A 14,650-nucleotide genomic window follows, 5' to 3' on the forward strand; every position below is an offset into this window, starting at 1 on the left:
CAGCTCTCTTTAGTCAAGGGCAGATCCAGAAGAGGCACCCGTCTGAGAGCTGTGGTCATTAATACTTCCAGCAGCTGGAGGAATGAAGGCTTCCATGCTGAAAGGGTTGGAGGGCTCTGGGGGTGCGTGACAGCACCTATTACACTGTTCATTTCCAGATTTCTACAATTTCTGCAGTAACATTTATTTTATAATAAAAAAAGAAACATATTTAAAAATGTTATTTGCCTTAAAAGAAGATAGGAAGCTGTTGATGCTACAGTAGGGTTGACCAAAAAGAATAAATCTGGAAATTAGGAAGGTACTGTGCATTGCATTTGAAGCTGGTCAGGGAGGCGTCATGTCACAAGGCCTGGGGCCAGTGCTGTTTGCTGCCCCCACTGCAATCACAGTGGCTGCTGGACTGTGGCTTGTCCCTGGGCATCTCTGTTCCCTGCTGTGAGTGTCCACACTGCACACTTTCTTAGCCAGAAGCATTCTGCCTGTTATCCCTATAAGTTGGCAATTAATTTCTGCAGCAAAAACAGAAAACCATGGCATACTGGAGTGTATTCAGGTTTGTATTTGGTCTAGGAGCTGTTTGTGTGTGTTTTCGGGTCAGTGAGTGAGTGCTGCCTTCTGCTTCTGTTTGTTAAGGTGCTTTACCACACCGAGGTGGCCTATGACCCCGAGGGCATCCTGGGCACCGTCAACTCCATCGTGATGGCCTTTTTAGGAGTTCAGGTATTTGTTCATTTCATTAGGTTACTTTTTCTGACAATTTATGATATTTTATTCACTCATTTAAAAACCATTTCATTAAAATAATTGGAAGCATATTCTCTCCTGTGCTATGGGTCTAATCTGTTATCTTTGACAGATTGTGCAGAACCAAAAGTTACTGAAATTCAGCACATTCAAGTAATTAGATATAATTCTTATATTCTCAAAAAAAAATCTTATTTATATGGCTTATCTTAGCATGGCAGTTTCTGGATAAAAGGTTTCCCTTGCCAAGCTGCAGTGGCTCATGCCTATAACTCCAACATTTTGGGAAGCCAAGGCAGGAGGATTGCTTGAGTCTGGGAGTTTGAGACCAGCCTGGGTAACATAGTGAGACCCTGTCTCTACAAGAAATTAAAAATATTAGCCAGGCATGATGGCACACACCTGTAGTCCCAGCTGCTTGGGAGCTGAGGTAGGAGTATGGCTTGAACCAAGGAGGTTGAGGCTGCAGTGAGCCTTGATTGCACCCCTGCACCCCTGCACTCCTGCCTGGTCAACAGAGTGAGACCCTGTCTCAAAAGAGAAAAAAAGATTTTCCTGATGGAATGTGCAGAGTGTGTGGGTGTTGGTAATATTGGGAAGTCACTGTGTCATTTGTCACACTTCTTTCATGTACACTCATATTAGTCTGTATGTCCTGACCTAACAAAATACCCGAGACTGGGTAATACATAAAGAACAGTAACACTGCAGGTTCATTTGTCTGGTGAGGGTCTGGTCTCTCCTCCCAAGGTGGCAACTTGATTGGGGCATGTCCTTCAGGGGGGACAAATGCTGTGTCCTCACACGGTGTCCCCACCAACTGGTGAAAGGGCAGAGACAGGACTTACTGCCTCAAGCCCTTTTCTAAGGCCATTCATGAGGGTGGAGCCCTCACGCTGCAGTCACCTCCCAAGGCCATACCTTCTCATACCATCACCTTGGTGATTAGGTTTCAACATAGGAAATTTGGAGGGGCAGACATTCAAACCACAGTGCACTGTCATGGCTTCAGAGCGTGAAAGTTTATACCAAAGTCAATACAGGTTATTCTTGGTTTATCTCACCTGCCTTTTGTTAAAGTTCTGAGCAGTGTCTAGGTTTCAGTCCTCAAAGTTCTCCTTGTTGGTGTTTGAAACTACTGTTTGAGGGGAGCTAACCAGAGGGGAAAAGACTTTTGGAAAGCATTGCCGGCAGAATTTCTGTGGTGATAAAAATATTTCTTCTCCGGGAATGCATAAAGAAGCACAGATGTCTAACTGAACCCAGAATGATGCAATGGGGTCTCAGGACAAAATGTATCCACTATAGCCCCAGCTCCTAGAACAATGCCTAATTTAAAGTCAGGTTTCAATAAATATTTGTTGAATGGAAGAATGAATGATTTCTAAATTTCTAGGAAATAGAATCCACTTTGCTCAGCTTGGGTCAGGTGTTCATAACCCAGTTCAATCAGTTTTGGCCAGAGGCAGAATTATACAGGGCTCTGGTGGGAGGAGAGGATGTGTTTCTCAGAGAAGGAAGGAACACTGTGACTGAGAAGACACCTCAGAAGGTGAAAAAGAAGCAAAGCCTACCTTGCCTCGATGGAGGGCTGAGTCCCCTTTCGAGTGTAACAACATGGCCCTGTTAGGGAAAGTGTCATAAAATTGGGACAAGGTAGAGGTGGTTGAACAGAAAAGTCATCTTGATCATATTTTGCCTTTATACTTTTGAATATTAGAACAAATGAAATATTCTGAAAAGATGAAGAGATCACTTCTTTGTTTATGGAACTAACCAACTCTGTTGAAAGTGTCGTGGATATGTGTGTTTGTGTTTTGCCTAGTAGGGACAGTGTTGTTAGGGGATGCCATGGTGTGAATACCTGTGTCCTCCCCAAATTCATATGCTGAAATCTTGCCCCCCACAAGGTGACAGTATTTGGGAGGTGATTAGGTCATGACAGCGGGGCCCCTGAATGGGATTATTGCCCTTATAAAAGAGAAGCCCCAGAGACCTGCCTTGCCTCTTCTACCATGTGAGGACAGAACAAGAAGTCTCCATCTATCTGAAAACAGGCCTTCACCAGATACCGAATCTACTGGTACCTTGATCTTGGACTTCCCAACCTTCAGAACTGTGAGAAATAAATTTCTGTTTTTCAGAAGCCAAAAAAAAAAAAAAAAAATTTTCTTCTCTGTGCTATCTAGTGGGACAGTCCCTAGCCAGGGTCGCTGTTGAGCATTTGAGATGTGGGGAGTGTGACTGAGGAACTGAATTTTAAATTTTACTTAATATAATTTTAAATTTAGATGGTCACTTGTGGCTAGTGGTTCGGCTGTTGGGTAGTGCAGATCTGAAGCATACACAGGGGACCCTGGAACACCTCGGAGCATGGGGACACTGTCCCCCCATGCAGTGGAAAATCTACAGAGGACTTTTGACTCCCCCAAAACTTAAACACTAATAGCCTGCTGTTGACCCAGAGCCTTACCAATAACATGAACAGTTGATTCACACATATTTTATGTAAATATTATATACTGTGTTTTTATAATAAAGTAAGCTTAAGAAAAGAAAATGTTATTAAGAAAGCCATAAGGAAGAGAAAATCTAGTCCTATTCATTAAGTGGGAGTGGATCATCATGAAGATCTGTATCTTCATCATCTTCATGTTGAGTAGGAGGAGGAGGAGGAAGAGGAGGAGGAGGAAGAGGAGGAGGGAGTAGAGGAGGAGGAGGATGAGGGTGTGGATGAGGAGGAGGAGGAGGAGGGGGTGGAGGAAGAGGAGGAGGGTGTGGAGGAGGAGGAAGAAGAGAAGGAGGGTGTGGAGGAGGATGGGGGTAGAGGAAGAGGAGGGGCTGGAGGAGGAGGGAGTAGAGGAGAAGGAGGAGGGTGAGGGTGTGGATGAGGAGGAGGAGGGTGCGGAGGAGGAGGAGGGTATGGAGGAGGAGGAAGAGGAGGAGGAGGGGGTAGAGGAAGAGGAGGAAGAGGAGGAGGAGGGGGTAGAGGAAGAGGAGGAGGAGGAGGGTGTGGAGGAGGAGGAGGGGTCGGTCTTGCTGTCTCAGGGGTAACAGAGGCAGAAGAGAATCCGCATATAAGTGGACCTGCGCAGTTCAAACCTGTGTTGTTCAAGGATCAGCCGTACATTTTGGTGATGAAATAATTTTGTATTTAGAAATATGGCCTTTATCTCTGTAGCACTTTCTAGCTGATATTGTGCTTTTCCATATATTCCATATATTCATGTAATCCCTACATACACTTTCTAGGTAGATCACTGGAGCGGTCAGTCCAGTGGGGAGGCTAGGAGTGCAGACCTGGAGCCACGCTCCCTGGGTTTGTGTCCAGCTCTGCCACTTCCCAGCTGGGTGACCTTGGGCGTGTGGCTGACCCCCTCTGTGCTTCAACAGCACCTACTTCAGAAAGGTGTTGCAAGGATTGAATAAGTTAATTCCTGTAAAGTTCTAAGAACTGGCACATAAAAAATGTTGATTAATATTAGCTATTACTATAAATTATTTTTAAAGCTTCTTATCCTTTGATGTTTTCAAAAATGAATTCCTAATTTCAGAGGGATTGTATGTGAAGTCCATATTTCACTGTTTTTAAATGTTTCCCTGCCTCCTCACTCTGGTTCCACCCTGTCTCGGTCCCTCTTCCTAGTGCTGCCCAGACTGGGTCACCAAACAGGCCTGTCTGAGGGAACCCTTGTCACCTTTGTGGGGAATTCTCTTTGGGCCCTGCCTGGAAGTAAGAGCCACGGAGCCTGCCCAGGCGCCCCTTCTCCTTTCCCCATGCCCTGGGCTTCTGCATTCCCTGCAGCACTGGAGATGTGGTGTGGCTCTCACGCTTCCCCTGAGCTTTGTGCCTGCTGCCCCATTCTGCTCAGGAGCCTCTTCCTGCGGGGACCCTCTGGTGCTCTGGCCTCACCTCTGTGGCTCGTCCTCTCTGATGCCTCCTCCTCCCCAGAGAGGGCATTCATCTCTGGTCCCATGCTCCTCTGTCAGTCTCCACTAGTCAAAGGCGGGGGTGATGTTTCCTGCCTCCCTGTAATCCCAGCACCTAGTAGCGCGCCCAGCAAGTGAATCTCTTTGTCGGGCAGTTAAGACAGTGGATTAATATGAAATAAAAATATCCCTTTGGCGATTCTTTTGGTCACACTGTGTTATCTCCTCCAGGCAGGAAAAATACTATTGTATTATAAGGCTCGGACAAAAGACATCCTGATTCGATTCACTGCTTGGTGCTGTATTCTTGTAAGTAAGCAGCATTCCTCGCTAAAATTCCTTTCCTTCACATGTATAGATATTTAAAAGGAATAAAATGTTTAGCAACACTGAGCTAGCCATTGTCACCACATGGCAGCAGGTACCATTTTCTTCACTTGAATAACAGAGAGGAACAAATCTTGCCACCTAAATGCACAGATGTATTTTCTTAGGAAAATGTCTTTATCAAAAAGACAGTGTTTGCCATCAGATAGCCAGGAATGCCTGAAGAAATGTGAGGTATGGGCTGTGTGTGGAGAGGCGTATCAGAGAGACTGGGCAAATCAGACCAGGTTGCAGACATCAACTTCCAGATTATATGGGAAAGAGAGTTGCAAGGTTGACTGTGCATTTCATCCCGACCGCAGCCATGCCTCCTCTCCAGAGTCACTGGCATTTAATCAGTAAGCTTACCCTCTTCAACTCAGTAGAATGGTGAAGAGATTTTGGGAGAATATTTTTCAGTTCATACATTAAAAAAAATATGTTTCCATTTAAAAGAGAAAAATATAAGGCACAAGCTTCAGCCCTCTCTACGTGATTAAATAACTAATATATATTGGTGTTGAAACCAAGTGTTTTCTGAGATAATAATGTAAAATGTTAACATCCTTCTCTTCCCCATTACAGGGGCTCATTTCTGTTGCTCTGACGAAGGTTTCTGAAAATGAAGGCTTTATTCCAGTAAACAAAAATCTCTGGTATGTATGGAAAAAGCATGATTTTATGGATGATTGTTCATGTTGAAATTGGATTCGTTCCGTACGAGCACTGAAACGTCTCCTCCACCCCTCCCAGGTCCCTTTCGTATGTCACCACGCTCAGTTCTTTTGCCTTTTTCATCCTGCTGGTCCTGTACCCAGTTGTGGATGTGAAGGGGCTGTGGACAGGAACCCCATTCTTTTATCCGGGTAAGTCACCTCCAACCCCAAACAGAGCTGGGATGGTGACCAGGGGGGCAGGCCCAGGGACCTCTGGAGCATCCTTGGTGCTGGGGTCTTGAGCCACTGCCCTAGCGGCAGGTGTCCAAAAGCCAGGCTGAGGGAGGAAGCAGCAGGGCCCACATTTTCCCAGGTCACACCAGATGTCACTGGCCTGCTCCAGAGCAGTCCACCCCATTTTCACCGTGTAGGTTGTGGAGTCGTTGTATGACAGTTTGTGACTCCACCTGTTTCTTCAAGCTATACCAAATTGTGGAGGAGCGGAAATGATTCAGGGCACATTATCCGGTTTCTGGTTCTTTTTTTTTTTTTTTTTTTTTTTTTGAGACGGAGTCTCGCTCTGTTGCCCAGGCTGGAGTGCAATGGTGCGATCTCGGCTCACTGCAAGCTCTGCTTCCCGGGTTCACGCCATTCTCCTGCCTCAGCCTCCCGAGTAGCTGGGACTACAGGCGTCCTCCACCACGCCCAGCTAATTTTTTGTATTTTTAGTAGGGATGGGGTTTCACAGTGTTAGCTAGGATGGTCTCGATCTCCCGACCTCATGATCTGCCCGCCTCGGCCTCCCAAAGTGCTGGGATTACAGGCGTGAGCCACCGCACCCAGCCTCTGGTTCTTCATAATGGGGCTATGCTTGCTTTCTTAATATAAATCCACTACCGTAGAGGTTGTGCATTAGAAGAAATATCAAGAGGTGATATCAAGGGATAAATAGAATGATTTAGACTTAGTTCCAACTGAGGACTTAGAAACACATCAGATCATTTCAGTGCCTCATTTCAGCCCTTTGATTTGAGGAATAGTTACATTCTTTGGACCTCAGATTTTCTGCCTAGAAAATATGTTATTAATAATAATTTTAGCTTTCCTTTCAGATTTAGTATTGAAGAATTGCACTGTTATAAAATGAATATTATCTAATACCTTTTTTGTTTTTTTGAGACACAGTCTTGCTCTGTCGCCCAGGCTGGAGTGCAGTGGTGTGATTTTGGCTCACTGCAACCTCCGCCTCCCAGGTTCAAGTGATTCTTGTGCCTCAGCCTCCCAAGAAGCTGGAATTACAGGCATACCCCACCACGCCCGGCTAATTTTGTATTTTTAGTAGAGACGAGGTTTCATCATGTTGGCCAGGCTGGTCTCGAACTCCTGGCCTTAAGCAATCCACCTGCTTTGGCCTCCCAAAATGCCGGGATTATAGGCGTGAGCCACTACACCAGGCCTTTCAATAATTTTTGATATGGTTTATATTTAAATACCTAAGATATGCATTACTTATTTTTGGCAGTAGCCAACAATGGAAGTGCACACTTTATGTTTTTTCATTGAACTGGTTTCAAGAATTAAACAGACGGTCAGATGTGACTCATCTGTGAGAAACATGATCTTCTGTATGTCTCTCTCCTTAAGGAATGAATTCCATTCTGGTATACGTTGGCCACGAGGTGTTTGAGAACTACTTCCCCTTTCAGTGGAAGCTGAAGGACAACCAGTCCCACAAGGAGCACCTGACTCAGAACATCATCGCCAGTGCCCTCTGGGTGCTCATTGCCTACATCCTCTATAGAAAGAAGATTTTTTGGAAAATCTGATGGCTCCCACTGAGAATGTGCTGCTGGAAGACTCTAGTCGGCCTGCAGGGGGGACTGAAGCAGCCTTCATTAAAGGGAAGCATTCATTAGGAAATCGACTGGCTGCGTGTTTACAGACTCTGGGGGAAGACACTGATGTCCTCAAACTGGTTAACTGTGACACGGCTCTCCAGAACTCTGCCTGTCTATTTGTGACTTACAGATTTCAAATGTAATTGTCTTTTTTCCTCCATCTTCTGTGGAAATGGATGTATTTGGAACTTCATTCCAAGGAGATGAGCTTTAACTTTCCAAAAGGGAATTGCCATGGGTGTTTTTCTTCTGTGGTGGATAAAACAATATGAGGTCTGGTTCTTGCTGACCTTGTTTCCTTGCAAACTTCCTTTCCACGTGTACGTGCACACCAACACGAAATGCCGTCACTCCTACTGCGGCTGCTATGAAGCTTACTGGATGTGATGTGTTATAATTTAGTCTGTTTTTTTGATTAAATGCAGTTTAATGTTTCCAGAAAGCCAAAGTAATTTTCTTTTCAGATATGCAAGGCTTTGGTGGGTCCAAAAAATGTCTATCACAAGCCATTTTTTCCTTTTCCTCTCTCAAAAAGTTAAAATATCTATGTGTTATTCGCAAACCCGCTTGCCTATGTATCTGCCTGTCTGTCCATCATCTTCCTTCCTCCCCATCTCTCTGTGCATCTGGATGGCAGCCGCTGCCCAGGGGAGTGGCTGTGGGCAGGGCAGGTACTGTCTTTGCCTGTGGGTCCAGCTGAGCCATCCCTGCTGGGTGATGCTGGGCAAGACCCTTGGCCCGCCTGGGCCTTGGCTTCCTCACTTGTGAAATGAGCGGGAAGACGACTCTCAGTTCCTTCCACCTCTTAGACATGTTGAGGTAACAGACACCAAAAGCTTTTCTGAAATCTTCAGAAGAAATAGTTTCATTACAGAAAACTCTTCAAAATAAATAATAATGAAAACTTTTAAAAACTCATTGGAGTAAGTCTTTTCAAGATGACCCTCCACAATGGAGGCAGCGTTCCTACTTGTCATCACACAGCTGAAGACATTGTTTCTTAGGTGTGAAATCGGGGACAAAGGACAAACAGAGACACACGGCATTGTTCATGGGAGGCATTGTCACCCTCCTGGGTGTTCTGTGGGAATTTCCTGTGTGAGGAAAACGCGGCCACAGGGTTGTGCTGTACCCACCCTTCCCTGGCGAGACGGCCCTCGGCCTGTACCACTGCTTCCACCCTCGCCACTCCACGGCAGCTTTTGGTCTGTCTCCAGCTTTGCCCTCTGCCCTGAACTCTCGTCCAGCTTGTACCTGCTTGCTGGACCCCTCCACCTGGAGGCCAGCCCATGTCTCAGGCCCAGCCATACCCTCTTCTCCTCAAATTCTAAGTGTTTTCTCTTTAGGTTTCCCTGGCTTTGTGAATGGATCATGCGTCTCTAGGTATAAACCTGCCATCATCTTTCCGCCGGCCTCACCTCCACCAGATCTCCCCAGTTCTGTCTCCATCTTCCACCTGCAGCTGCTCTGTTCTCATGGTCACTGCTGCATCACTGAGTCTGGACCCTTGTTATCATTTTCAAACTGGCCTCCTTCCCTCATTCCCCCCTTCTTAAAGCCACCTGTCCATTACCACCAGATTAAGCTTTCTCCAGCCAGATCACTTCTCTTTGAGAAACCTCCATTGACATGGAAACACCATTGTCTGGCGCACATACTCACATACTCACCTTCCTGTCTTGATCCCCACACATCTTTCCAGCCTCCCCTCCCCTCCACTCCCCCCTCCCTATCCTCTCGTCTCCCCTCCCCTCTGAATCCAGCCCAGCGGGGCTTCTCCTGCCTCCATCACATCACAGAAATACCTCCTGCTTCTGGTTTCAATTAGAGCCTTCCCTGATTACATTTTCCTCTGAATTTTTTCCTATCTACATTTGATCTGTCATGTTTAAACCCCCTACTTCGAAGGGACCTTCTCTAATCTCTTATTCTCATCCCCAAATAGTGTTTTCTTCCTCTGGGTTCTTATAATGTTGGTATCAATCTCACAGCATTTAGTGCTTCCTGCCTGGTGTGACAGTTACCTGGGTGCATGTGCAATTTCTAATTTCCCACGCTAGACTGTGAGCTTCCTAAGGCAAGAATCATGCCTTGTTGGTTTCTGTATTCCTCATGGTGCCAAACACAGTGCCTTGTACATTGCAGGCACTGAATAAACATTTTTAAAGGAAAGTGATGTGGATTTTTAAATATTTAAGTGCTGGTAAGATGAGCATGTGTCTGGGGTGCCCATGAGATGTTCATGGGGCTGTGTGGAGACAGTCGTCATTCCTCCTCCTGCCACCCTTTTCTTGCAGCGAGTCACTGTGGATGGTCCCAGCTGTGTCATCCCAAAGTTCAGCAGGGAAAGCTGAGCTGGGCCTCTCCAGGTGAGTTTTCTAGAAGCATTTCTCAAACTGTGGGTTACATCAACTTGGGTGTCTTGAGCTGTAAGGAAGGAACTCCGGAGTCAGCTGGGCTACAGGGGAGCTTCTCTAAGTCCCACGGGAGGCCAGACCCAGCCTGAGCTTGCTGTTAGCTAGCGGAGGCAGCTGCTGGTGGCCCAGGTGCTGGACACCAGGCATCCCCTCTCCTCCCACGAAGGGTGTGCCATAATCCCCTTCAACAGGAAATGCTTCCCAGAAGCCTCTCAGCAGCCTCCCCTCCTGTCCCATCAGCTAGAAGTGCCTCTCTTGTCCCAAGACCAGCAGGGACAGGGAACTGTCCGAGCCCGTGGCTGTGTGGAGGAAGGCGACCCCCAGCACAAGACTGGGTTTCTTTGGGAAGGGAAGAGGGAGTGTGTTGGGGTAAGGGGTAGAGCAGGGGAATGGTCATGGGGCAACAACCGCTGACAGCTGCAACAGGTGCATGGCATCTCACAGGGAGGCAGGGAGGTGCGAGCTCCTAAGTAATGGAGCAAAAAAATTCTATTCTGTAGAATGTGGAGAGAAAATGTGACATTTTTTATTTTTATTTTTTGCATTTATATTCCTAATTCCTACTTATAATAAAGTGAATATACTGCTGCTGTAGGTCATAAAATGTATCTTTTCCGTGGCCAACAAGGGGCATCTTTTATAAATGCATAATAACCCAGTTTGTATCAAAGGGTATCGACTTAAGTGAAATTTCAACATGCTGTTACTTTTTCCTTTTAATGTAATTCTGTTTTCCAAGTAAATGGGGGAGACAAATGGACTTTGAGTAAATTTCTCAGCATATCAAACTGCCTTTCACAAACAGATCTTTGTATGAATTGTAAGAAGACTAGGAGTAACTGGGTGCAGTGGTGTGTGCCTATAGGCCCAGGCACTCGACAGGCTAAGGTGGGAGGATCCCATGAGCTTAGGAGTTCGAGGCTGCAGTGAGCTATGATTGCACAACTACATTCCAGCCTGGGTGACAGAGCAAGACTCTGTCTCTAAAGAAAGAAAGCAGAACAAAATTAGGGATAGAGTTTTAAAAGTGCTAAACAATACACCATATAAGCCATGACCCTATTAATAATGAAGCTTCTGGCATAATTCCAGCTTTTAAAGTCTTTATCACACCTCTTGGTAAGCTTTGAAATTAAGTGGGAAAACTTACCAGTTACATATTTGTGTAATCTATCAGTTTTCACTAGAATGTAGTAAGCCAGCATTTTTCTTTTAGTAATAGATTTCTGTTGAGCATTCGTTTTAAAATTGTTCTTCAAGCTACATGCATTTCCAAATTCAAAGTGGATGGAAATGCTTGGCCAGGCCTGGTGGCTTACGCCTGTAATTCCTGCACTTTGGCCAAGGTGGGTGGATCACTTGAGGTCAGAAGTTCGAGACCAGCCTGGCCAACATGGTGAAACTGCTTCTTTACCAAAAAATACAAAAAGTCAGGCATGGTGGCAGGCACCTGTAATCCCAGCTACTCTGGAGGCTAAGGCAGAGAATTGCTTGAACCTGGGAGGTGGAGGTTGCAGTGAGCTGAGATCACGGCACTGCACTCCAGCCTGGGTGACAGAGCAAGACTGTCTCAAAAACAAAAACAAAACAAACTAACAAAAAGCAAAGTTAATGGAAATGCTAGATGTTTGCATTATGCCATAAAATGCCTCAGACTTCATAAACGCCTTATCTGATTGTGTTTGTCAAAAGACTGTAATAGACAAAATACACCATCACCTGCTGGCTGTTCTTTCCAGAATTCCATCCAAAGTGCTAGATGTGAGGACAGCTGTCTTGCCCACTGTCAGGAGGAGCTTGTGGCTTCCCACAGTCCCACAGTGTCCATTACCATTTGCAGTTCGGTGGAATCCTACTCTGACTACTGGAAATTTTTCTGTAGAAATTAGTTCTTTTTCTGATTTTCCACCTTTCGTGGTCAGCTGTTCTTGTATTTTATCGTACATGTAGTCACACCTATACTTCCATAAACGAGAGTTTCTATTCTGATATTGGGTCACAGTCTGAGTGTCATTTGGCTACAAACTGGTGCCTCCCTCTCCCTACATCCTGTGCGGCTCTGTCTAGGTCACAGCTGGTTGAACAGAGGTACAGCCCGGCAGTGTGACAACCCCAGGTGATGCTTTCCTGTCAAAGGATACCAAGAGGATACTGGCCACTAACACTGTCACAGCAGGGAGGTGCAGCGTGAATGGAGAGCAAAGGCTGGAGACGTCTTAAAGGGCGGGGTGCGTCACCTAGGAGGCACTGAAAGGGATGGCTGTCCTTGTGACCACGCCACCTGGATTCTGTTCATTGGCGTTGTCCGGGGGAGAAATAAACCGTCTGTCTTTGTAATAGGAGGCAGCGATGCAAGTTGTGGGAAGACGCCCACTGAATTGTGGCTTGCGCAGGCAGGAGGGCCCTGGCTTGAGGGGTGGCCAGGGAGAGCCCAGTGAGGGACGCAGCTCTGGGGCCCCGCGCCCCTGGAGGTTGCCCCGGAGGCGGGGCCTCGACCTTGACCCACAGGGCTGGGTGGGGCTGAAAATGGGCTCCCAGACCAGCGCGAGGAGCTGCGCCCAGGCCTAGCAGGCGGTTTGGCGGCAGCTGCAGCTTAGCGTCTGGGCCACGCCAGGCAGGCTCCCAGAGCCGTCCACTGCCCCACCAGGAACGTTCCGGGCTCTTCTGCTGCGCGCAGAAGCAAGTGAAATCTAGCCTCAAAGACTCTGATGGAAGGACACCTGTGAATGCCGGGCCCTCTAGGAGTCCCCCACACCCCACGGCCCCCCAGACAGGGTCTTCCTTTGTTGCCCAGGCTGGAGTGCAATGGCGCAGTTATGGCTCAATGCAGCCTTGACCTCCCTGGCTCAAGCCATTCATTCTCTTGCCTTAGCCTCCCAGGCTACAGGCGCGCCAACACGCCTAATTTTTTTAACCATTTTTTTTTTGGTCTAGCGACGGGACTCACTCTATTGCCTAGGCTAGTCTCAAACTCCTGGACTCAAGCGATCCTCTGGCCTCGGCCTCTCAAAGTTCTGGGATTTCAGGCGTGAGCCACCGCGCCGGCCCTTGAGAGTTTTGACCTCCGTGCCCGCCCCTCTGGAATGCCCACCCCAGCCAACCTCCTCTCTCTCCTCCAGCTGGTGGCCAGAGCACGGCCCTCTCCAACACCTCCTGCCCCTCCGCTGTTGAACTTCACATCCAAGTTTATGTCACTTCTCTGTGCCCAGGACATCGGATGGCACCAGCTGACAGTGGCATCTCGTCCCTACAGTTTGGGGCTTCACCCATATTCACAAAGGACCAGGGGCGTAAGGACCCCCAACCAGGCACCCACGTCGGTAAAGGCTCCCCACTTCTTCCATCAGAATCCACCGCTGGGGAACCCTGGCCATTCGCGGGAGCTCCCAATATTCCCCAGTAGGGGCCCCGTCCAAACTACATCCCTTCTCTCCACTAGACCTGGGCTACTCTCTGGGAGAATGAAATGGCCTCTGCCAGACAGGGACTCACCCAGGACACAACCTCTCATCCCGTTGAACAGACTGCGTGTGTCCTCTAGGCTCAAGGAAACCTGACTTGCTGGGCCTGGGGCCCTTTGGCCTGCTCTTACTCAGTATTCATAAGAAATAGCAAAGCGTTTCATAGAGTCCACAGATTCACGCAAAAAGAGGAGAAAAGCACAAACACAGCAGCACACATGCACAAGCACACACACACATGCACACACATACATGAATACACACCAGCACAATGCACAAACATACACGTGCAAACAGACAAGCACACACACCACACACACAAGCATACACATATGCATACATGCACAAGCACACGCATACATATGCACCCAAGCACACATGCAAACATGCACACATGCAAATATAAGCAAACATGCACAAGCGTACAGATACAAGCACACACAAGCACACACACACAAGCACACATACACCCAAGCACACATACACCAAGCACACACACAAACACACGCACAAGCACACATGCACAAGTGTGTAGAAACACACACAAGGACATACGCACAAGCATGCACATGCATAAGCACACAGAAGCACACATGCACAAGTGCACACAAGCACACACAAGCATGCATGAGTACATACGCACAAGTGCACACGTGCAAGGACACAGACACGAGCATACACATACGCACACACAAACACACACAAGCCCACATGCACAGAGACCTTCAAGGGGCCCCCCCGGCCCAAAAGGAAGTCATTCCGACTTCCTGCCTAGGTCCTGCAGCCAGAGCAGCAGCAAATGCCCCAGGAGACGGTCTTTTCAGCTTCCTGCGCCCCTCAGCTCTGACAGGCCCAGGCCAGGCGTTATTATCCCTTAGTGTGGAGCCCAGTGCAAGCGCCATCACCTGCTGGAGGGAGCCGGGACTCCGCACCCAGGCCTGCCCATAGAAGCCTCGTGCGCTCGTGGCTTTAGTGTACGCTTTTCCTCCATGCCTGCAGTAAGAGCTGAGGCTTGACCAAACACTCCCTGTTTGTTTCGAGCATTGGTAAAGAGCAGGCCAAAGGGCCCGAGGCCCCACGTTGGCGGCTGCCTCGGGACTAGCAGGCACGCTTTGCAGGATGGGTCCAGCAGGTATAGAGATCGTTTGCGTTCTTGGTCCGTCTCTGTCATTCCC

General features: G+C 47.6%; 1 protein-coding gene and 1 pseudogene across 4 annotated transcripts in view; both read left to right on the plus strand.

Moving 5' to 3' along the window:
- Window positions 1–9,769, plus strand: part of HGSNAT (heparan-alpha-glucosaminide N-acetyltransferase) — a 60,119-nt gene extending 50,350 nt beyond the window's left edge. For 2 of the 4 annotated variants that reach the window (XM_002819055.5, XM_054561531.2), the window contains 5 exons: window positions 637–723; window positions 4,909–4,986; window positions 5,629–5,699; window positions 5,797–5,909; window positions 7,344–9,769. In XM_002819055.5, coding sequence (XP_002819101.3) covers window positions 637–723; window positions 4,909–4,986; window positions 5,629–5,699; window positions 5,797–5,909; window positions 7,344–7,525 — 531 coding nt within the window. In that variant the 3' untranslated portion in view covers window positions 7,526–9,769. Of the gene's footprint in view, window positions 1–636; window positions 724–4,393; window positions 4,481–4,908; window positions 4,987–5,628; window positions 5,700–5,796; window positions 5,910–7,343 lie in introns of all 4 variants that reach the window. The other 2 variants (XM_054561532.2, XM_009243775.4) reach the window with 2 other exon arrangements.
- Window positions 7,525–9,769, plus strand: LOC112134599 (uncharacterized; annotated as a pseudogene).
- Window positions 9,770–14,650: the final 4,881 nt, after the last annotated feature.

This window comes from Pongo abelii, chromosome 7, assembly GCF_028885655.2.
Source record: "Pongo abelii isolate AG06213 chromosome 7, NHGRI_mPonAbe1-v2.0_pri, whole genome shotgun sequence".
In the NCBI taxonomy this organism is placed as follows: domain Eukaryota; kingdom Metazoa; phylum Chordata; class Mammalia; order Primates; family Hominidae; genus Pongo; species Pongo abelii.